This window comes from Liolophura sinensis, chromosome 7 (assembly GCF_032854445.1).
Source record: "Liolophura sinensis isolate JHLJ2023 chromosome 7, CUHK_Ljap_v2, whole genome shotgun sequence".
Lineage (NCBI taxonomy): Eukaryota > Metazoa > Mollusca > Polyplacophora > Chitonida > Chitonidae > Liolophura > Liolophura sinensis.
The window spans coordinates 43,083,510-43,109,387 of NC_088301.1; the positions used below are offsets into that span (position 1 = coordinate 43,083,510).

General features: G+C 37.2%; 1 protein-coding gene across 4 annotated transcripts in view; it reads right to left on the reverse strand.

Moving 5' to 3' along the window:
• The window catches only part of LOC135470528 (uncharacterized), a 53,846-nt gene that overhangs the window by 19,763 nt on the left and 8,205 nt on the right, over nt 1-25,878 (reverse strand). For 3 of the 4 annotated variants that reach the window (XM_064749528.1, XM_064749529.1, XM_064749527.1), the window contains exons 2-3: nt 22,460-22,605; nt 7,635-7,799 (exon numbers count right to left, since the gene is read on the reverse strand). In XM_064749528.1, the coding sequence (XP_064605598.1) occupies nt 7,635-7,799; nt 22,460-22,537 (243 nt within the window). In that variant the 5' untranslated portion in view covers nt 22,538-22,605. Of the gene's footprint in view, nt 1-3,517; nt 3,556-7,634; nt 7,800-22,459; nt 22,606-25,878 lie in introns of those variants that run through there. The other variant, XM_064749530.1, reaches the window with a different exon arrangement.

Sequence of the window (25,878 nt, forward strand, 5' to 3'; positions counted from 1 at the left end):
TGAACATGTTTAATACTAGGGTGTCTGAGTACAGTATGGTTACTCAGTGGACAGGCTGATTCACATGTGTATGATCTTGAACTTTATTGTAAATGGTGAATGATATGAACTAAGCTGTTGTATAGTTGTATATTCACCTTTTACATCACCAGGGGATGATTTCACAAAGCCAGTTTTGACTTAAGTTGAAATTTGATACATGATTTTAGATGTTTTTTTCTGAGCCCTGTAATTAAAATTTTGACCACCTGATCAATGTGTTTAATAATAAAATGTGTCAAAATTTCATGTTTCATTACTGAAAGCTAAACATTGTGAGAATGGTTTAAATTTTGACTTAAGTCAGAAATGTCTTTGTGGAACCGCTCCCAGCAGACTTTAAGCACAAAGGCTTAATCATGAATGTTTAGTTGCTCTTTATAAAATTATATGTTGTGTTATCGCCAAATATAAATAATACAGCAAAACTTAATAATTGTTTTTATTTTATATTTACTGATTTTGCAAGCATTATACATGTAGTGTATATACAGTACATGAACACCATTATAAACCATTATATTGGTATCTGTTGTACACACATGGCATTAGACCTTCAGATGCACACACGTTTACTGCATACAGGCTTGCATGTACTAAGACCTATAAGGCTAACACTATCAAATGAAAAGCTAACAGTCAGCTTGTGTATTAGTCAGAGAACTATACATGCTGGTGTCAGTGCCACTGAAAGTATCTAATAACACATACAAGGAAATACACAGGCAAGTACATGCATGCAAAATCTGCTGGTATTTACTCTGCATTAGTAAATCTAATGCAAACTCTCTGCAAATATGGGGATGCTCTTAAACTACTGTGAGAATACAATATACCGAGAACTTCACCAAAATAAAGTGGTTAAATTTGGTTAGCTGTTTTCTATGCCACTTCCCAGCCATTTGCCATGTAACAATTAGACAAACCAATTTGAAGGTTATGTGAACAAAAAATGTGCTGCATGTAAATAAATGCCCAAGTAGACGTTGGTGTAACAAAATGCTATGGGATCTACAAAGTGGAAATGTTGTAATAGCGTCCATTGAATCTCTTCCCAATGGAAGGGAAGCTGATAAAACAGAATGCACAAACATCAAACACTACTTAGCCCAGGCTTAGTCCATCAGCAGCATTGTGTTATTGTCATTGTGTGGACATGTGAAGCCGTCAATCAGTTATAAACCAAAACGGCCATTCTAATAGCCCGAACCTATTATCTGCTGTGCCCATTACCCACTGTTAAGAAAATACCAGCCTTTTCAATGAATAATGAGCACCCTAAACTCGGATCTGACTTGTAATGTAAACAACTTGTACAACATACACCACAGAAACACTACATCCTGCAAACTGGGGATATCAAATGTTCTGTCCAGCGAAATGTGGGTAGGGTTGACGAGTCCATCATTATGGTCAGTGGCATGTATGCCTGGGAATTATATTCATGAATGGAATCAATATGTCCTAATGCTTGGTCAAAACTTGCCCTGTTCAATGTCCAGTTCTTTCCAGGGAATAAACCTATATCAGTCTCTATGTTGCTGGGATTTTCATTCGGAGGTATTGTAAAGGCTGCCATCAGGAAGATAACGATCCATGCCAGCCTTCTCCCTGAAGCCGATCTCCATATATGGTAATGAGGAACTACCTAATTAAGATAGCACTCCCATGGTTACTAGCTTATAATACACGTACAATCGTGGTTAGCTAAACAGATGTGATGGTATCAGGATAGGACAGGCCCCACTGTACATGTTCACACATTGCCGTTCTTTGAACAAGTTGAGATGGCATCAGCATGTGAATGTACTGATCCACCAATCACATCACTGTCAGAGCTTGCATCTATCAACAGCTTATCAGACCATACTCAGATTTCTTTTCGATCCAAACATTCACATTTGCATCATCTCAACATGTTGCTGCACAATCAACTAAAACACCAGTTTCATAAAGGACATTATATTAACTTCTGAACACACTAAAATTAATGGAAAGTGAACAAAATGTTACATGCGCAATCATCTCAAGTATTTGGTGAAATAAAAGAAATTATGTCCATAACCGTTTTTGATTCTCTAAATTTGACGGGGAGCAGGAGAACAGCTGATCACCACCTACAAATCCATGCCACGCAAAATTAGAGAGGTAAATGAAGTTACAACATTTGAATGGTTACCCGAAAACAATGGACACTCTGAATTATGCAAAGATGTAATATGTTCCTATTTCGCTTTACTTGAGGCATACAAGACCTTCATTGTGTTTCCCTGTGGTTTAATTACAGCAGTACTTGAAAATTCAAGCAATTTCATCGTCATATGAAAAGGCCATCAATACAGTTGACTGGAGTGACAAAGGATAAAGTTGGTGCCTTTATCCAGGTGATCTGATCAATAAAACACTATACAGCATAATCAATTATTGTGCCTTACAAACCATACCAGTGCCCAAACAAACAACGTCATCACTGGACAGAACAAAACCTTTCTCTGCAATACCAGGGATAACAACAAAATCAACCTTATCTCAAAGCTTTCCTGTTAAATAGTGAGAAAAATCTGCTTAAAATGTAGATCTGCAAGCCATGGGCAAATAGCGCAGAAGCCCTTAGGTCCACTGCCTGCCCAAAGAATAGTTGCTATGGACCACAGAATTGTTTGGTTGCTATGAATAAAAACAATTGTAACAGTTTACAGATGGCCATCACAGGCTATTGGTCTCTTATAGGGAAAATATCCAATGTGCAAAATAGGTTTTAATACAGACTGTAAATACAACAGCACAATATTTCATTATCCATGTTAACCAGCTGATCTCTACACAGTTTGGAGCAGCACAAATTAAAGAATAATGACATTTCTTGAATGGCAAAGGTTATAATGGTAAAAATATTAAAAGAGCTAAGAATATATGGCTTATTTGCATTGAGAATAAGCTGCATTTCCACAAAATGGAAACTATCACTACAGAAAGAGCACAAAAAAAAAAACCAAAAAAAAAAAACAGGTGAACATCACTCTCCCTTAAGGTTGTAAACTTTACAACTGTTTTTCTGTTGACAATCACCTTGCTTATTTGGCAACATAAATTCATGCAAGACTATTCATTCCCCCATTGCCCCACCCACCCTCTCCACCAATCAAAATAGGAAACACTATAACCAGTTTATTTCCCTTGGGAAATTCCCCACAATCTTTGGCGTGGAGTACAATAGTATGTAATAGCTAACCTCTCAGCCACCCCTGGACATGTAGGCTTCCTCAATTCTCCATCCACTACAAGACGTACTTCATACAATTAGTTGACATGAACTGCACACATAATCAGTTACCAATGGCAGCAGGATTAATGTATATGCATATCAACTCTACATCAACTCAAGTCTTCACATCCAACAACTCCAGCTGAAGAGGGTTTTCATGTTAATAGCAGGTTTCTTGGATAAATTAATGATCTCCAAGAAACAGTAACTTACTATGATGGTCTGGTGCTGTCCTCTCACAGACATTTCTAATTCCACCTGCCCTAGCTAACGCAGGCCTTAAGCTGAAGACATGTATATCTCCTTTCTCTACAAGATACCAACGTGGTGGGTCACAATGTTTAGGCTATATTGGGGTGGCACACTGTCACCAAGCTGTCCCAGCACCCCCACATGAAGCTGTTAACCATGAGCTCATATCATACAACCGTTGTTAAACAATACTCTAATGAATGGTTCAGGTAGCAGAAATCCAATCTCCAGTGAAAGACCAAGCAGAAAAACCGACATAGGTCAAAGATATACAGGTAAGGCCTGATAAGGAATGTATGCAAAACCATAAAAAAAAATAATAATATGCAGGACTTATTTTTCAAAAAATACATGGAAGTAGATTCCCTTTCATGGCTGAGGTATTGTAATAGTCATTCTAATCACTGAATCAGTCCTTGGCAGAGCCATACTTAACATAGTGTAACACTTATACATATTCAATTATTTATATATAATACTTTCATAATCTATTAAAGCTTAACTGATTGTACTGAAAGCATTAAGCTTCTTTTTTAAAATTGCTTATCCTATAAATTTTGAATGCATTCAATATAAAAACTTTCTGACTGATAAGTCAATTAAAAACTTAAACCATTTCTTGACTTTTCTACAATTTTTGTCCTGTTCATGTTTTAATTGAAGGTCATATATTATCCAGTGCGGACATGTCCGACACTTCTCAACCTATCCAAAAAAAAATATAACCCTCAATGATACTACATGTAGGTTATGTCCAGGTTGTGATTAAAAAAATGTACACAAAGAAATCAAAAGAATTTGCCATAATGTTTACATATGATACATGTTCTTATACCCATTTATTTTACATTTAACCCCAGGTTTGTGCTACACACACATATACATGTACATTGGAAGCCAAATAGCTGTATGCTCAGTCATGCATTTCAATAGTTTCTGAAAGCAACAAAAGAGACCCCCAGAGACAAGTATTTACAGTGGAGGTGGAGGTGCACCTAGTAACCCAGCCCAGTTTGCAAGCCTGTTAACTACAGTATCATATAGCCACAGATACAGACGAACATCACATTTCACCTGTTTACAGGATCAACACACAACTACTAGCTGGTAATAATATCTACATATACCATCTAATATCTACACCTACTAATTTTACCCTTAGTACAGTAATACTTTAAACAAGTTACTGGGATACTGGATATAAAACTGCAGGTCTATAAAGGTGTGTGTTCACCTGTATCATTGCAGACAAGAAATGCTCATAAATGTTAGAGTCCCACTTCAAAAAATGAGCCCTTGGCAGGACTGCACTGACATACACTCATACATACGAACTGATTTCACTACAATGTGGCAAAATTTAATACCATACATAGAGCTTTTCACCATATGCACCATACAAAACAAGGTATATGTCAAAGCTTATAGAGGTAAACATAACACACATACACACAAAAAAAAAAAAAAAAAACAGACTGAAAAACTGAGTTTTGCCATGTTGTGACCTGTACATACCTCTACACACCAAATGCAGTCCTCGGCTGTCTCAGAAAATCTTGACAGAGAAGATTCTAGCAGAGGCAGGATTGTGGACAGAAGGAATTATGTCACTGACCACAGCCTAAATCAACTTCATAATGATGGCTGAAGAGGTTTTTGAATGGGTGACCGTCTGTGAGTGAAGTCGTGGGTATAGTGACTACAACTGAGGTTGTATGTCCTGGTGTGTCATGACTAGGGCCAACATGAACAAGCATATCGCTGCTCCCAGCCTTTGTCCCGCCAATACCGCCCTCACCAGTTACTCCTGGTTACAAGCGGGCTCATGGACTCCCAGTCGGACCGGTCAACTACAAAAGGCAGTTGGGATTCAAAGTCTTTGTACCAGAGTGGAACTGGAAATTGCAGGAATACCAGCGACAAAAGGTTCCAGGGCTAAGAGAATCTAGTGTAAAATACCTATGTTGTGTGGTCAGTGCTAATGCCTGCTGCCCATTGGTCAACCCACTGGACAATACTTTATGCATTAACAGGCTGTCACTTGCAATACTCGCAACAGCACAGAATAACAATGGCTTTGTGCATGAGCTAGAGTCCATAGCAACCTGCAGGTTGCCTGGGAAACTAGTCAAGTCATAGCTGTAACATTTCTGTTAGTCAGCTGTTGTCAGCCACTGGCCAACTGCAGTGTTATGTAACCTCATACCATCATCTGCAGCACTGTCTTTCTACCCCAGGCATAAATTATTACTGATTACTATGAGCATTCATGCACATGTGCACACCAGGCATGAGCAGAAGAATAAAGGAAAAATTGTACATAATTACACATTCTGGCAGCAAATCAATTAAGCACCTTTACTCCAGTGTAATTACCTCAGGGCATATTTCCATTAAAAAGTCAGTTGTTTTTATCTCATTATCAATCCAAATAATTAAAACTCATTCAAAGAGTATAATTATAAAGCAAACATATTTACCAACTCTTGCCTTAGTAAGAACACTAGCTGATCAATGAAATAGAATCGGCTGCTTCAAATATTTGGGTTTACTTTGGGGGCACTACTTACCTCCCCTTACAACTGCTGTTCAGATGCTAGTTTCTATGGTTATCGGATAGTGCTACAGCATGAAAATCCATAGTGATTGTGTAATGTTTGACAACAAGCAGCTGCTTCATACAAAAACTGTATGGATTGATTAGTTCTAGTTTACCAAGGGGATCCTCTTGCTTGGCTCTGAAAATTACATGATGGACTCTGGTGAAGAACCACTATTCGTATAAATCTTGACCAACAGTATTCCTAGAGCAGTAGTATAGGCTTGGACACTGAATATCATAATGTTTGTATGAATGACTATATATAAATATATATATACATATATATGTACTATACCTAACCACCAAATGCAGTTATGAGCAGCACATAACCAAAGATGTACAGGAAGACATTATGTGGTAATATCAAAATATACATGTATACATGTAGTTGTTTCCCCATTAATTCGGACTTAAATTTAGTTTTACTTAACTAACTTGAAGTTGTTTTCCACTTCAGCATTTTTTTTCTTTTAGGAACATTTTAAATCCAACATAATGACATTTTATTTCAACATCTATATACTGCTGTTTTTGCCTTTTGCCATTCCACTTCTAACTTCAAGACATGGCTAAAATTTTCACGACATCAGTAAAACCTCTTAACTGCTCCTGCACATGCATGCTCCATTTCCCACATGAGCACTCCAGGCCACATGAAAAGTCTTACATGTGAATCACTTTCAAGACAGAAGTGAGACAGCAGAAAATACCAGGCACTTAGATGAGGTAACATCTTGTGTAATGTGATTTCAACACTTCTTGTAATGAACACAGAATCAATGCATCTCAATTGAAGAGTTTCTTTATGTCCTACTGATGTGCTGTATGTATACATAAAGAAATCAGACACCACAAAGGCATCTCCAAGTAAACACAAATCACTATTTCGTCAATGTGAATACGTGCGGAAAAACTATTCCATCACAACAGACTATACTAACTAATTCAGGACACATGAACACATAAAATGCACCTACATGTATGTATGGACTAGAGACACTAAGGGAGGTGTTTGTACATGTAGTTCTGTGGTTTACAAATTGCAGATGGATAGGTGTTCCTGATCACATAAATATTCTCATAGCTTTCAAGAGTTTGACCATTGGGCCTTAACAACATCCGTCATAAATATTTTGAAGAAGTGAAGAAGAATATGAAAGTGGAACACTATGCAATCCTTGATCTGTTTGTAAAGATCTGTGCGGGAGTAATATATGTGTCATGAAATCAATTCACACCAATCTTACTGAGTGCCTGCACTAGTCTTGTTATACTTATTATTTTATCTTTATAACGATCACTCTCTTATTCTTTTTACATGAAAAATGTGATAATTCCTGGGCAAAGAAGATACTACTCCACTGAAAGTAGCACTTACCTTACCAACGTAGCAAACTTCTGGTTTCAGTCACAATCCAATAATATACATGTGAGGTTGAAAGAGCAGCTGTTGCTTAAATGCATTCCTTTACCCACCTGAGACATGGTTTGCTGTTCCTTCTCTCTTCGCTGACTAGCAAGCTCATCTTGGGCACGAATGAGGTCATGCTGCAGTGCAACCTTCTGCTTCAGGTGTTTATAATGATCCTGCTTGGATTCCGCCTTCGCCTGCTGCCACTGTCTGTAGTTTTTTTCATATTTCTGAAAAACAAACAATATATTGTTATTTGTTATATTTGTTATTTCTTGTATTACAACTGCCATGATGCATTTATCTACTTGCAATTCTAAGCCACCTTGAAATGCACTAACAATATTACCACAGAAACATGTTGCATTAAATACCAAGTAGTAAAAGAAATGGGATTCCATTCTGAGTTTCAGCAGAGCTTATCACCTGAAAATTTTGGCTGAAATTTATCTTCTGAATAAATCCATTTTCACCTCTTTCTGTAGGGGTCTGAACCACATAAAATTACCTAATTGTTGCAAACAGATGAATGAAACAAAGTGCACATCTTTTGTTCATGTGTAAGTACAAAGTATCATGTATGCTTAACTTGCTGCTGCCGCAACACTTCACACACATCAAGGAATATGTGCTTCCAGCTTATACATGGACCAACCTGGCTATATGGTACATGTAAATGTTAATTAATTCCGCTATATTTCACTTTAGCACCATGGACCACCAGTCTTGCACAAAATATCAGTAAATTTAGCAGATTTCCTTTCAGACTCAAACAAACTTAGACATGTAAACATTCTGAAGCATGTTTCAACTAGATGAGAAATGAACATGGACAAGAGACAATAACAGCAAGGTCTGTAATCAAATATTCCCTTAGATCTTAGAACATATCTATGCTCAATAATGTCATCCAATGGATTTCGATCACAGGTAAATGTATTAACTGAATCCGTCACCTACGATAATCCATCTGTATCCTGAAAGTCACATCCAGGTTCTCAATGTAAACGCACACCAGACCAGAACCTGAACCTGAACGACAGTGTGTAAATTACATACATGTCATAATGCACCCGTGTGTAAACTACACAGACCCATAGATTAGTGTATTGGATTTTCAGCACTAACACGCGAATGGATACAGGTGTGCATGCTCTGCAGCCGAGCTCAGTTGCAGTACCAGAGCAGCACACAAGTCTGAATAGATGGAGCTAAAAGTGGACCCTGCTAATAGAAATCTATAGATTTGCCATGGTGAGGTTTATGTTTACACTGGCTCATTTGCCAGGTCGACCCCAGTAACAAGCAAGGACACATCCATTTCGTCTGAACAACCCCATCTACAAGACAAATAGAACTGTCTAATATGCTGGCTCTTTTCATCTGCTGCATGCAGTGTGCATGGAACCAACCTATAATATTTCCCACCACAATTAACAGATTAATGATGCAGACAATGCTTAAAGAACACATGTCCAAAACATATGGGATGTATATGTAAAAGGGTTTATATTTGAATACATATACATGTATGATCTCAAAACACCATCATAATAAATAAAAAAATAAAACGGACTATCTCAGCTGTCCAACTGTTCAGTATAACACATACATACCAATACATGCATTGAGTATTTTTTTATTCTAATTCATGTTTACATTTGTAATATATTCTAGTTATTTCCTGGAAAATCAGGTTTAACACTGTGTTCTAGAACATTTCATCTAAGTAACAAGAGTGCATGAAGTACCTGTAACTGTGTGTTACGTGAATTTATCAGCCCAAGTTGCTTTGGATACTGATTATGCTGTCCACCCATTCTATCTAAATTAGTGTTGGAACCTTCCCAAATTGTCCACCCATTCTACCCAATTTTTTGTTGGAACCTGATTATGCTGTCCACCCATTCTATCTAAATCAGTCTTGGAACCTTCCCAAAGTGTCCACCCATTCTACCCAATTTTTTGTTGGAACCTGATTATGCTGTCCACCCATTTGATCAAAATCATGGTTTGATCCTTCCAAAGTTTTCTCTCCGTTCTACTCCAGTCGTCTGCATCCTGATTATGCTGTCCACCCATACTATCTAAATCAGGGTTGGAACCTTCCCAAAGTGTCCCCCATTCTACCCAATTTTTTGTTGGAACCTGATTATGCTGTCCACCCATTTGATCAAAATCATGGTTTGATCCTTCCAAAGTTTTCTCTCCGTTCTACTCCAGTCGTCTGCATCCTGATTATGCTGTCCACCCATACTATCTAAATCAGTCTTGGAACCTTCCCAAAGTGTCCACCCATTCTACCCAATTTTTTGTTGGAACCTGATTATGCTGTCCACCCATTCTATCTAAATCAGTCTTGGAACCTTCCCAAAGTGTCCACCCATTCTACCCAATTTTTTGTTGGAACCTGATTATGCTGTCCACCCATTCTATCTAAATCAGTCTTGGAACCTTCCCAAAGTGTCCACCCATTCTACCCAATTTTTTGTTGGAACCTGATTATGCTGTCCACCCATTCTATCTAAATCAGTCTTGGAACCTTCCCAAAGTGTCCACCCATTCTACCCAATTTTTTGTTGGAACCTGATTATGCTGTCCACCCATTTGATCAAAATCATGGTTTGATCCTTCCAAAGTTTTCTCTCCGTTCTACTCCAGTCGTCTGCATCCTGATTATGCTGTCCACCCATACTATCTAAATCAGGGTTGGAACCTTCCCAAATTGGTTTATCCATTCTACACCATTTATTTTTGGATCCTTACTATGATGTCCACCCATTCTATCTACATCAGAGTTGGAATCTTCCCATTCTGTACATCTATTTTGCCTCAATTCTTTTTGGATCCACATTATGCTGTCCCCCTATTCTATCTAAATCAGGGTCGTGACCTTCCCAAATTGTCCATCCATTCTACCCCGTTTATTTTTGGATCCTAATAATGCTATCTGCCAATTCAGTTTAAATTATAGTTTGAATTTTAACAAATCGTCCATTCATTCTACACCAGTTATTTTTGGATCCTGATGATGCTGTCCACCAATTATAGTTGAAACCTTCCCAAATTGTCTATCCATGAATCCTGACAATGCTGTCCACCCATTCTATCTGCATCACAGTTGGATCTTTCACAAACAGTATCCATTCTACCCCAATTATATTTGGATTCTGACAATGCAGTCCACTGCAGTATACACATTTTGGTCTGCGCAGAATTTGGGTTAGTGATATTCAATTTATTGACATCTTGGGAAGAAACCTTAAATGTCATGATGTATGATGCTGAAACTACTGACATGGACAACATTGAGAGAAAGATTCTATTGGAAAATGTAGTTCTGAGACAAAAGGCTGTGCAAGATCACATACTTGAAAAGAGTGAGTGAGTGAGTGAGTGATTGGGTTTAAAGTTGTACTGAACAATTTTTCAGTCGTATGACGACGATACTAGGAAAGAAGAGTACTGACACTGAACTATTTTCTCAGCACACATATGTACATTTCTGAATACATTCTGAATACCGGTACTCACTTAAGAGCAGTTGTGCTCGTCAAATGCCACCTGTATCAAGGGTGGGGACAGTACAAAGCAATCCATTCATTACACATTACCATAAAAAACAATGTGTGCTAATTTGAAGTTGGTGGCTGGTACTTAACCAATGATGCATCAGTTGCACGAAAATGCATTTTACAGACACCATTTTACAGACGCCATAACTTTAGGCTTGTGCATGAAGGTGTATGTATTCATTATAAGGCTAACAGATTCATATAAATACCTTTGTTTTTTTAAGGCTTAAGGTATTTAAGGTATGTCCTACATGTAGGTCTAGAGTTGGAACCTGATCTACATGTACATGTTATGCAGCATTAGAGAAGAACGTGTTAAACATGTGCCTTTATTCATAGTTTTCTATTTAAAATTACAAATATTTTGGGGCTTGTACACACTATAATTTCTTAACAAGCACCTTGGCTATGTCTTTGATACAATACTATTACATTACACTACCCTAAATATTAAAGGAAAATCAATAGCATCTGCACAGTAAAAGACTTGCAAGAAGGATGAATATAGGTCAAATTTGTACAGTATGTTGTAGTATGCGACACATGGTGACACACAAGTGGAGGGTAAAGGACTGTCTAATCAATACCTTCCCATCACACAGCAGGTCACAAATTTGGGCTAGATTTAGGTTACACTGTGTTTCTCCTTGCTAAAACAGACTGGGTAAACAATATACATGTATACATATATGTATACAAAAACATGAAGATTCAGACGCGTCTGTTCAACATACATGTAGCTAAATTTCTAAATCTTCCATTTATTACATCTATCAATAGTTTATTAAATTTCAAATTCACTCTAGGTGACTAAATCACACATAGTTAAGCTTTTTACATACATTCTTTATACAATCAGGTAAGTAACTTGATAAATACTGCCAACAATTCCAAATTCCAAATGATTAACCAAATTAACTCAAGCACCAGACAGGATTTAGTTTTAGGCAAGAGAACACCTGGAATGTGTCTGGAAATTCACAAGATATACAAACTACACATCTGTGCACTTGAATAAAACATAGAAAAAAAACACCACTGATTCCAACAAAATCTTTCCATTGTCACCTGTGCACAATATTCAAATACTCAACACTGTGCTTTCTTGAGTCCATAGAAACACCTGGCACTTGAGAAGTCGAGTGGGCAAATGATTGTAAAGAATATCATAAGACATGTACACGCATACATATGCTACACGGATTTCCTTCACTTGTAATTACTTGTAAAATGTAAATGAAGACTGAAACTGTCATAAAATTCTAGAATGAAGACTCTGCCTCAAAAAGGATGAATTTTAATGGGAAAATACCTTTAATTATTTGACACCAAGATTTGTTTTGTTTATTTCAATAAGTCACTGATTAACAACTTGAATTTCACTTGTTCGTAATAGCTGAAATGTTAATCTGTACATATTTTCAGATGTATTAGGTACTGTCCATGATAGTTTGTTCAAGGTATATGTATTTTGCGTGTAGACCCCTCATCTGTAGCAATAAATCACAACAAACCAGATTCCATGGCATATCTTCAAAATGCTCTATTGCATCACCACAAACCATGCATCATACCCACAGCATATCATCACACTGTATTGTTGCAATCCTACCAACCATACTCAGCAACAAACCATTACAATGTTCTGTAGCAATCCCAAACGATCATACTTTGTGGCATAACTTCAAAGCATTTTACTGCAATCCAACACTACTATACTCCATGACATTCCTTCACAATGCCAATTGCAATCCCAGCAGACCACACTTTACGACTTTCCTTCACAATGTTCTATTGCAATTCCAGCCCATCATACTCCATGGCTGTTCTGTGGCAATCCCAAAAGATCATACTTTATGGCAATCCTTCACAAGGTCTCATTGCAATTCCAGCCCACCATACTCCATGGCATTCCTTCATAATGTTCTGTGGCAATCCCAAAAGATCATACTTCATGGCAATCCTTCACAAGGTCCTATTGCAATTCCAGCCCATCATATTCCATGGCATTCCTTCACAATGTCCTATTGCAATTCCAGCCCATTATACTGCATGGCATTCCATCACAATGTCCTATTGTAACCCCAGCAGATTTCACGGCATTCCTTCACAATGTCAAATTGCAATTCCAACCCATCATACATCATGACAATCAACTCAATGTTTTATGACAATCCCAAGAAACCAAGCTCACTGGAATATCATCACAAATTATTATTGCAACTGCAACAGACCAAAATCCACAATGTTCAACTGTAATCTCCACAAACCATACCTTCAGAATGTCCATTACACTACATCGCAGTATGCATATAGATGCTGCAAGCTGGACAAATCTTCTGAGTTTAGTTTGGTTCTCGATATCTTTATGTGTTCTCTTATTTGTTCACAACTATATGTTGTTATTGTACAACAGAGTGGTCACTGCAATGCAAGGTGTACAAGCATATGTACCAGTTGTATATTTATACATGTATGTTTTTCTAATGATTAAAGGGGCAGTCATTGGGAATAGGTATAGATGCGGTTTTCCACAATAAATGCATCAGCAGAAAATCTCAATAAGTTTCATTATTAAAAGTACTGAATCTATACTATTTTTCTGTACGATTCTAACTATTAACCATCATTATAAAAATGTGTGATATCTTCGTGTATCTATCAAAAACCTAAATACGGCCTTAGGAGAATTAACCCTACAAAATTTCACAGTATTATTATTGAAATACATGGCAAGTGCATATAGTTTAATCTGTTTTGCTAGCAATGTCTTTCTACATCTCCTGTAGTATCCTGCCCTTAAGGTGCAGATGTTGCTCTCTGTCAGAGCTCTATCCTTCTTTGTCCTCCTATATTTACAGCTTACCTTACATCATCAACTATCGATCACCTAGCCTGGAAAACCCCAGCCATTACACCTCTAATAACTCTACCTGCAAACTCACCTGTGTATCACATATATTTTTACAATGATCAATGGAAGGAGCTGCCTACTAGACCTCACACTGAGAAGCCATGAGAGACCCCCATGCAAGACAGGGTCTCACATTACACAGTCACTCAAGTTCCCTTCACATAATGTCTGACTATAAATCCGAAGATTAATATTTAGATGAGACGCTAATGGAGACACTGAAATGCATGTACAAGCAAAATTTGTACAGCTCTGATATATTAAGATGATTCCCACTCGAAACATGACCCTTTTCCACTCACAAAGCACATGTACATGGATCTGGGGCAAGACGAGTACACCTGCACATGTACATACCACACTGGTGGTGGCTGTGGTGGCGAGTGTGCAACCGTACAAGCCTACTACGACATTCACAGTATTTTATTTGCATGAATGAAATATCATGGTGGTGGCTTAGATGAGAAGTCTACATAGAATTATTTCTGAACAAAGTGTGAACATATTTCACAATCATTCTTTCTGTATCTCGGACTGGCATAGCATACACGTATATTTGGTATATGGTAGTTTGTCTAAATGTGTATGTATATGCACTCAAAACATACTGCTCCTCCCCTCGACCACATGTATTTTTTCCAATATTCACCAACTTTGCCGCTCTGCAAAAATAAGCTTGTATACAAACACTAATAAAGAGCTTTTGAAATAAGCACTAATGCATTAAAAACAGTATCTTTCTACATGTGTCGCTATTGCATCAGTTCCATTCCCACTATCTGATTTAGGTATTATTGCCATTATCACTAATTAAACTTGTTTGTCTCCACGGCAACCTGAAAGGTTATGGGGTCGAGTCAGGAAATTCCTGTCCACAATAATGAGGCCTCGGAGGGGCATGTTCTGCCAACATTCTGAGTTATAAATAAAAGAGGTGCAATGGACAACACATAACGAGGCCCTGCCTGTGACTTGATCTTCTGACCTTAGAGATTGTGCAACTCTGTACATAATGGTACACAATGTGGGAGATTCAAACATGGCCTGGACAATGAAACAACACTTATACTCATGCGTGGTGCTCAGTGAATTAAAATCAGTAACACATCACCTGTCACTTGGGTAAATGCTTTGTAAAACAGGACAAATCCCACATGCACCTGGACACAAAGGTACCAGATAATAATCTTACATTATTTAAGGTAAAATCCTATGCAATATTTCTCCAGCCCATAACATAATCCCAGCCATCAGCAGTAATCAGAGGTAGTCTAAATATGAGGTCAATGTATGAAAACACATCATTAAAACAGACGAAGAAACGAGATACCCCACACTTATGAACCAATACACCACCACAACAAAAGAAATACCATCACATAATTCTTGACAATTAACATTGGCACCGGCATGGGCATATGATTCATAAAGATACAGGCCCACATAAAGTTACTGTTCCCTGCTCCTAGAACACCTGTATGTACAGTGTATGTACATCTGTGCCTGCACATTTCTGCATGACACGATACAACAACCACTGCCCCAAAATTTGGAAAGAATAGGGATCAATACTGAGTAGAAAATGAACTTCAACACAGTGTGATTTAACGCTTTACATGTATTTCACAGCAAAAGTTGTTAATTGCTTAAGGCCAAATCAGATTACTTCCCTGTCAGATCAGTGTGATTGGAGACAATTGAACTTTTGCCCTCTATGTTGCTAAGCAGGGAGTAAAGGAGATTCAAAATTGATGCCAATACAGGCTGCAGTAATGGATCATGTGCCTTATTCTCTACAGGTAGATGCCACAGATTACTGGCATTAGAAAGACATTTGATCAATACTGGCCAGGTGAGAAGATTAATTATGTAGATGTTCCCTGTGAAAATTTGATGAGAAGTGAATTTACCTGTAGGTTCTACCAATATTGAGACTTTGCACTTAATTAAGCCATTGGGTAAATTACAGGGTAATGGAAGCATCAAGTGCTTCTTCCGGTACAAGTTCTAATAGGCTTTTCAAACACTCTTATAATAAATGTATGTATGATAATGGCATATATCATGTAGCAAACAATAACCATTGTGCTGTACTAACACTCAAATTACATCTATCTTATCTACAGTGTTATTTATATGGAATTTCCCATCAGCAGTCAAGACAGCTGATCATGTTAAATTAATCATCGATATACATGTAGTTCTATACTTTAACTTACTGTAAGATGAGGTGTACTTTTCATGACATGTTCAGACTTTGTTATGACCAGCCTCTTCAGTGCATATGTACCTACAATACTCAGGCAATGTGCATCAAACTATTTAGTTAGATATACCTATCACCAGATAAAGGAAGTTTAACAAATAAGCACACATGTTTATATATACAGGACCGGTATGTTTAAAGAACAAAAAAAAATCCATTCTATTTTACTGATGTTTAATATTTTTTTCATCCTCATACATTTTCAACTAAGTGTATTTTTTTAGTCTTTTCTCCAATACATGTGAAGAGGTCCTTTCTGGCTCATATGGTTAAGGCACTTGCTCGCTGTGACTGACTCTTGATGAATGCAGTTGCATGTTCAAATCCAGCTCTTGCTGCTTTGGCTGAAGATTCTAGTCAAGACGTTCATTACAAACCATGACAAAGTGTGGTAGTTTATTCCAAGCAAACTGGTTTTCTTCAACCATAAGCCTGACATCTGTCATACATGACAAATTTAAGTATGACATCAAGCAATCAAATAAATATAAATACAATACATATATGTTTAAAACGCTACCTTGTATATTCCAAATTCAGGTAAGTTACATGTAAATGTATTACATTTATTGGCTGATATGGAAAATTCAAAGGAAAATAGGCAGTTGAGCCACTAACCATAAACATGAGTTGTCTCCCCTGAGTCCAGAGGCCTTGTCTTCCATTGCATGTATCGCCACATATGAACTTGATGACCATTCGGTTTAGAATAAGCAATAGCCATGTGTCCACTGTTCATGACAGGAACATTCAAACTCCTCTTCAATATGTGCGACAAATTTTAGAACATGTCTACAAATTTCAACCATAAAATGAAATAAAGCATTTAATCATCCCCACTACATGAGGAGCATTTTTTTCTTTACACTAATCAACACTAAATGTTCAAGAATAAACCATCCAATTTAAATTTTATCCACAACTATACACCGAGCAGTCTGATAAGAAAAAGAAGACTTCTGATCCTGGCCAGCACTGCCAAACACTCTACCAAAGAAATGAAATAACCATACCTATAACAAATAATTCAACTTCCATGGTGACCTTGAAAAAACACGCCGACATCTAACCTTTCATTGGCTAATATTGTAAACATAGTCTTGCACAGGTTTAAAAGGTCACTATGTCAACATGTGGTCAAATAATTAAAACCTGCATTCAAATCTGACTCGAGGGATAATTTAAAAATGCACACTACTCAAAAAAAAAAAAAAAATAACCCAAAACATTCAGAAACTCATGACCATGTCCTTCTCTATGAACATCATAGCTTAATTTTAGTAATTGTGAATGACAGTAATGTAGCCATCAAACAGGAAAGATGTTTACAAATACATACCTATAACAAATAATTCGACTTCCATGGTGACCTTGCAAAAACATGCTGACATCTAACCTTTCATCGGCTAATATTGTAAACATAGTCTTGCACAGGTTTAAAAGGCCACTATGTCAACATGTGGTCAAATAGTTAAAACCTGCATTCAAATCTGACTCTAGGGATAATTTTAAAATACACACTACTCAACAAAAAAATAACCCAAAACTTTCAGAAACTCATAATCATAATCCCTTCTCTATGAACATCAAAGCTTAATTTTAGTAACTGTGAATGACAGTAATGTAGCCATCAAACAGGAAAGAAGTTTACAAATCCTGTCCTGCATCAGGTCACTTTTCCTCGTTTTGGTCATTTTTATTCTTCCTTCATTTCTTTTTTTATTTTTATTTTTTTTCCTTTTGTGTGTGTTTGCTTTTTTTCATCTTCCTTTTTAGCATATTTTTTTTTCTTCTTGTCCCTCGATTAGACCCACCCCCCAAAAATATTGATTAAAGTTTTCTTGCAAATATTAACTAGGCAAACATTGAACACTGAGAACAGAGTTCTAATTTCCTTCTGATACACAATGCAGGATCACTCTTACGCTTGATAGGACTTGTTTTTGAGAGTACAGCATATACGGCACCTAAGAGACATACAAAATACACCAGACTGGTACAAAAACAACGCTGGTCATTCCCAGCCTTGAGGGATAGAATGTATAACATATATGCCGAAGAGAAGGCTTGTGACATTGGATTTAATACCATGAGCTTCACATTCCTCGAATGGGTTCTGTGACATACCAGAGAAAACAAATGGCTTACCAGGAGGAGGTTGTAGGCTGCAGCATTGCCGATGGGGTTCCCTTTACTATGATGCCATATCGACGAGCCAGAGTTGAGTTATGTACATAATGTAATGAGTGCCTCAGTGTCACAGCCGTGCTGGCAACCTGATTAAGCGTGAATCCTTCTAATGATCGTGTCATGGCGGTTTTCTCGTCTTCGCAGGATTTGGCGGCCCGCAAGCACTGGCACGGCATCTCAGGCTGGTTTGGTTTTCGACAGGCGAAGGTCTTACATCTATGTAAACAGAGCCCGGAGCAGGGCTGAACATTCATGGAGACAGGGCTGTTCTGCATGTAAAGGCTCATATCTAATACCTATAGTTATTTAAATCGAGCTGTAATGCACCCCCAATCAAGGTTGAAAAGGCCAATATGACAGCCCCACGCCTGTAGAAGCAGTATACTGAGAGAGAAGAGTGAGAAAGGCGGCTGTCAGAGGGAGGGCCAGCAAGCAGCATGCAGCCTGCTACTGGTCAATCAGCATCAATATCTGGGCTATTTGAAATCACACAATCCAGGAGATAGGCTGAATGGAGTCGCTCGCTGCGGACAGCCCTTAACTGTGTGCGGAAAACAGAAAGGCCTTGCACGTCTCAGACTGCCCTTAATCTGTGGGCACACAAAAAATCTCGCAGCCAGCGAACCAAACCAATAACCGTCAACTGTTTGCAGTCAGCTACAGTCTCCCTCAAAGGTGACTTCCATGCCAGATAGCATACAATTAACTCTCTCTGCTAAGAGACCTCGTTCCCTCCAGGATCTTATTCCCATTTCATGCGGCAGTTTTACGCGATAGGCTCTCAATAAATATGTATAGATTTTCGGCACAGATGTCCTTCATATTATAATCTTGTACTGATATTATGGACCTAAATTTGCCTTTTCATTTCTGCATTTCCGAGTGGATTCAAGGCATGCCATGCTTGACTACATGTATACAAACAAACCCTACAGTTAATTAACTCGTAGTAACGAATCTCAATTACAGCCTACAATTAATGAGATCCACACCAATAAAATGTAACCACAGTGCTAATAACTGTACAAAATAAAAACAGATATCAGAATACACTTTTTAGCCATTTTGAAAAGGAATAAATTATAATAAATATAAAAATATGAAAAGTACATTCATCTACATATAAACGCTTACATACATGTCTCTAAAAATATAGGTTTCAGTCTAATAAATTTTAGCCAACATGATTATTTTACAGATAGTTAAATGGAATAATGAATTTTTTTTTTTGGTTCTATGTTCTGTTGGTTTTTTTTCTATTGTTTTTTTTTATAATAACTTATGAAATTATTGAAATGTACAGTACATGATAATCAACTTACACTTCCTCAATGAAAATATAAAAACTTCTATCCTTGAACACCGTAATATCAAGTTACTTGTGTTTAAAGACTGGCAATGTGTTAGCTGATTAAGAAGATTTAGCTCTAACACAATTCAGAAGTGTGAATAATAGGTGTTAAATTTGTAAGGAATCTGCCTAATGAATGTGCAACAGAGATCAAATGGCTTGCGGATATGGGATTAGAAAGGTAGTCAGGCATGACCACCTTCACATGGTTGAGAGGAAGGGGCAGCGGGAGGGGTACATGAACAGAGGAGGGGGTTTATTGACATTCCCTTCACCTAACCTGTCCCCACACGTCTCAATCAACTGTTTGATCAGAGGATAAAGGCTGCCATGACAACCAGTACACAACAGTACACGTACCACAAGGCATGCCAGTGCAGCTGCGGCCTTTTTTGCTAATGGAGAATAGGGGTCCATGGCCAGGAAAATCGTTAGACTGTTTTTCTACTTACGCACAAACCATCATTTGCCAAAAGTTTAACTGCAAACAATTCACGCATTAAAAAAACCAGAGACAGAGAGAGACGGATTTGTGATACCATACCTAAACAGAAATAAATTCACATTGGTTTTATGCATCAATGGTTAATACCTAAGATTCTCCACTCAAAACTATCAAGGCTATGTATAGCCAGGTGGAGTAAGAGGCTTCATTTGGCCAATAAAGATACACACTAGCCTTAAAAATATACCAAGCGGAATGTCACAAATATGTGGTCAAGAAACTGTATCAATGACTGGAAAGTAAAATCTATGTTTATATGCTATGGTTATATGCTAAACTACTCACGTGTCACAATGAATGAAATATACAGAAAGTACATGTACAGCATACACAGGTGTATAAGCCAAATGGAGACGTGATGTTGCACATAACTATAGTATACCCATGGTGTTTATATGTGCACTCTTCACATTTCATGATCCCATGTTTACTCATAAACTAGAAGCTGTATTTCAGGCACATAACAAGAAAACGATCAAAGTGTTTAGCATTTTCCAAAAGGAACTTACATCGTTGCCATACAAACTGGGAATAATTTACAACTGTAAATATTAAAATTTATAACAATACTGTCTTAAATTCTTCTATATTTTGTAGAACATTGTCATCACACATGCACACGCACACAAAAAAAAAAAAAACAGAAAAAAACCCAGAATGCATAACACTCAGTCCAAGAGGTGTTCACACTGTGTATCAAGTATACATACATGCATGTGCATGTCCTATTTCCACAGGCAAACTGTAAATAATTGATCACAAGATCAATGCATCATGCACTATATAGGCATACCAACAAAACCTTGGGCATTGCTAGCTGGCCTAGGTAAACCAAATCACCTTGGAAACGGAAACAACTTAACCTGATGAAATCATCAAACCATTCCTTAACAGATTCCGGTTGTAACGTTGTATGCATCAATTCTATTTCTAAGGCTGTGCAGCACAAGCACAATCCATAGAATATGAAGTTTAGCACACACTACACATATCATATCTGCCCAAAAAATTTGCCCCCCAAAATGAATTTTTATTGGCAAATTAAGGTAAAAAAAAATACTACTTTTAGTGCTGAAAGATACACTTTTGACCTCATGAACAAACCTCAAAATACGTGTAAATTTGTAAGATAAAACAGAGTTCTCAGATTGGGAAAATTATGTAGCTTATGCCATGGAGGGAATTTTAGATCAAATACAGTACTCACTGAGATGACTACAGGCACTATAATTTAATACTTTGCTACAATTACATACCATTTATCAATACCAAAATGACAGCTTGTCAGTTTTTGCTACATAGAGTGTTTTCTTCTGAAAAGGGCTGTTGAAATGGAAATGTAGCTCAGGTGTATTTGTATCACCTATAATTACATGTCACATGTATACCAAGTATGTTTATAGGAAATATTAAATGACACAAGTGTTCAAGTAACACTAGCGACAGCTCAAATATATCAGATAACTTACTAATGCCACAGGTAGCACCTGGACACCTGTATCTTAATGCAACCAGAGCCACAATAATCACACATAGGTAAAGTCTCAATTTAATATGGCTTTCTGTTTACAAAGGCTACATGTACCATATGTCAAAAGTTGTAATCTATTTACATGTAAGTTCTAACAGACTCTTGTCTAATGAGGCTTGAAATACAGCACTTTATTCCATTTTTAGCATCTCCAACTTATGTTCCCATACAAACCTGATGTATATGTACATGTGCATCAATTGGATATGCTCAAACTGTATATTCAGCTACTGTAAATATAATGCTCATTTTATTATAAACCACAAAAACAACAGCGGAGTAGTTCTAAAATAATCAAAAGATTGTGTTGAGACTTCAAGGGGGAAACATACTGACATATTGACTTGTTCCATCTGATTTTCTTTGTTTTTTTTTTTTGGTTTTTTTTTTTTGGTTTTTTTTGTTTTGTTTTTTTTTGTTATTGTTTGTTTTGTTTTTTTTTGGCCATTTAATTGTTGGAAGAGAATGAAGGAAACAAAACAATTGCTCCTGCAGTGATTAAAACACAACACTCTTAATGGTTTCATTTGTTGTCTACTCAGAAGATAAACTATTTACCTCATTTTGTCGTAGTTTGTGTTTGTCATTTGTTGACATGTGCCTGTGACTGTGGTCATCAAAGCGGGAGGAATTCATCTTTAAGTGAAGCAGCTTGGAAACAGGCCACGCCTGCAGGCAACAACGGCGTCTGGAATTTGTTAATCCTGTAAGAGAAAAGAATTTACATGGTTATAATACTGAACAAATAGGTGAAAGAATATCAAGCAAAACTGAAAAGAGTGACTAAAATAAAAACAAAAATTATAGCAAATTTTGTAAATTTGGAATCCCGTTTTTGTCAACTCTGAGATTTTACGTAAACATACCAAAACACTATTTAAAGCTAACAGAAATAAAAAACAATTCTCATTACACTTCATTACAATTCTCAATTGTTTAGTAATATTACACAGTTGTAAAAGTGCTGATGTGTAACATTTCAATACCTGTATTTTTAACTGGGGTAAAACCATATCAACTCTTGCATTAAAGAGACATATCTTTAGCATGGCAGAATAAAGTCTTCAATATATCATTCTTATTATCTCTTATTTGTGCAGAATATGATGTGGCAATTCTCTAATCTAGAAACTTTTGTCACAATAATGGACAATCATGTACTAGACCGTTGTGCAAATGTATATATAAAAGCATGTTACATAAGCATACATGTACATGAACATATCATCACAAGCACACTATGCAAGTATAGAAACTTCTATTTATATATAATGCTGGTAAACTTGAGCCCTCAGAAACCCACTTTGCCATTCAGATGTCACAGGTCTCTTGCTGGCTTCCTCTCCAGCCGTAAGTGGGAAGGTCTGCCAGCAACCTGGGGATAGTCGTGGGTTTCCCCCAGGTTCAACTTGGTTTCCTCCCACCATAATGCTGGCCACCGTTGTATAAGTGAAATACAAGTACGGCGTAAAACTCCAGTCAAATAAATAAATAAATGAAACAAGTCAGTTAATACCTGCCAGAGATAAAAGTTAACCATTCAGTTAACAAATCAAAAGTCAGGAAAGCTGGTGCCACATCAGTAAATGACAGCAACACACCCAAACACCAGAAACACACCCAAATTCTCCAGGATTACCGGATGTCCTGGCAACACAGAGCCTATACATGGTTATCTCTAGATGGACATGATGCCAACATGTATATCAATTAAATATGTGCATGTGTTTTGAAGAGAAGTGGGTTTGTTATATACATGTACATGTTTAATTCATATAGGGAAAGATAAGCATTCCCATTATACCCAAGCAGCCAGCATATGGCTGAGTTCTTGTCATACAACTGCTAGGACAACTGCTAGGACAACTGCTAGGACACATGAAGTGCCAGATCGAACCAGGCCACGGGCTGGGAATTTGTGAGTTTTCCAGCTCTCACTGTTTTTATGGTGACCTTTTTTGCAGTTTGGCAGTCAAACATTTAATTAACCTGTCATTAACAATATGGTGTGCATATATCTGTGAGTCACTGGTTGAAAAATTAGTCTGTAAACTGCCAATGGTCCGTGGTTTGCCTAGGACACTCATTTTTCATTTGCCAGTCAAATAAACTATCAAATAAACAATCAAATAAACCTACGTTAATTCCTACTCTAAATTGTATAATGCATTAACTGTCTAAGGGATGAGTTAGAGCTTTAGCTCAAGCCCGAATTTTAGCTGTTACACCGGTCATAAATAAATATTAAAGCCAACATCACCATTAAAACGATTCCATGCATAATCAAATCTGGAAGCCTTTACATACTTGTCAATTATACCCAAACTGCATGTATATCAACACAGGACAACCCTGAAATTTCATCAGACAGGCAGAATATACACATCTGTACATCTATACATACTGTATTCATTTTCTGGGATACTGAGCATAATGGTAAGGTAGTACCACACATGTTTTAGTTGTAATCCCGTCTAAGCAACATCCAGAAATTCACTTGTCTTCTTGGATTGTTACCTTTGCATAAGGAGGTACATGTATTACTATTAAAACCTGAAGCATCCTTTTTTAGAGCTGACTACTGTAGCTAGTAGATGTAGTAGATGATACGCATACAAGTTAAGTTATCAACTTAACCTATTAAAGGGAATATTTTTTGGTATTTATATATTTATTTGATTAGTATCTTATGACGTACTAAAGAATATCTCCCTTATATAACTGACAACAGCCAGCATTTTGGTGGAAGGAAACCCTGCAGGGCAAGAGGAAACCCATAACCATCAGTATGTTGTAGGCAGAGCGTCTCCTGTATGGCTGGAGAGGAAGCCACATGAGCTGGACTTGAACTTACAACCACCGCATTGTCAATGTGTTTCGCTGGCACACTAACCAGTAGACCACAGAGGACTCTTCACTCCCTCTGGTGTATGTTTCAAGCTGGTGCACATAAAATTTTTTTTAAACATTTAAAGTCTTTGAAGTAAAAGCCACAGAATGAAAGACATCAAAACAAATGTTTGAGGCACATCTCATTGTTGTAGACCTCAGAAAAGGCTTTCAACAATGAGATGTGCTGTACACATCTCAGAGCAAAATTTTGGAAGAGAACTTTACTTCATAAGTGATGTCATGTACAGGAGCTCCAACAAAAGAAAATATATAAATTTTATAAATGTATTTTTCAAAGTGACTGTAGCATGAACACTAATAACAACCAGCTGCAAATCTGGAACACATTCTGCCAAAAAAAACATTTTGCACAAATATGTCGTTTTAATCACACTACTGACAGAAAAAAGTGTCCTACTCTTGACAGATAATGTTTAAGTCCAGATGATATTTTTGAGAATTTTGTAATACAACATATAAATATATTCTCTCATATTTCTGAAGAAGCTGTACATGTGTATGTATATATGATTTTTGTTCTTTCCTTGTGTGTGTATCCATTTTCCTACACACACTTGAGCTTCAACAGAAAAAAAGCTGTATACATCCACTCTGAATACACATGAACACATGAACAGGTCATTCTAACTATGATTCTGTTACCATTACTACTGCATGTCCCAGTGCTCGGTCTCATTAACATATTCACTGGCATTCAAGGGTTCCTACAACCATAACAAACATTCTAAAGCCTCAGCAATATCATGAAGAACTATTTTTAAAACATCAATATCTGTGCAGTTGAGTAAGTCATTACCCAGCCCTGGCTGGAGAGCTGGTATACGTTTGTATTCATTGGTCCCATAGTCCAGCATCCAAGGTATAATATACAAGATGCTACCGCACAGAAGAAATCAATACTCCAAGCACTGTAGGCCAGAACCATGCTACACAATAAAGCATCCAGCCCTCAACACCATATACCCCTCATGTGATGCCTACGAACTCCCAAAAATGAAAAGTGCAATGTGCTAGCCAAGCTATAAGACACACATGATGATCGCATAGTTTTAGTGCATGAAATG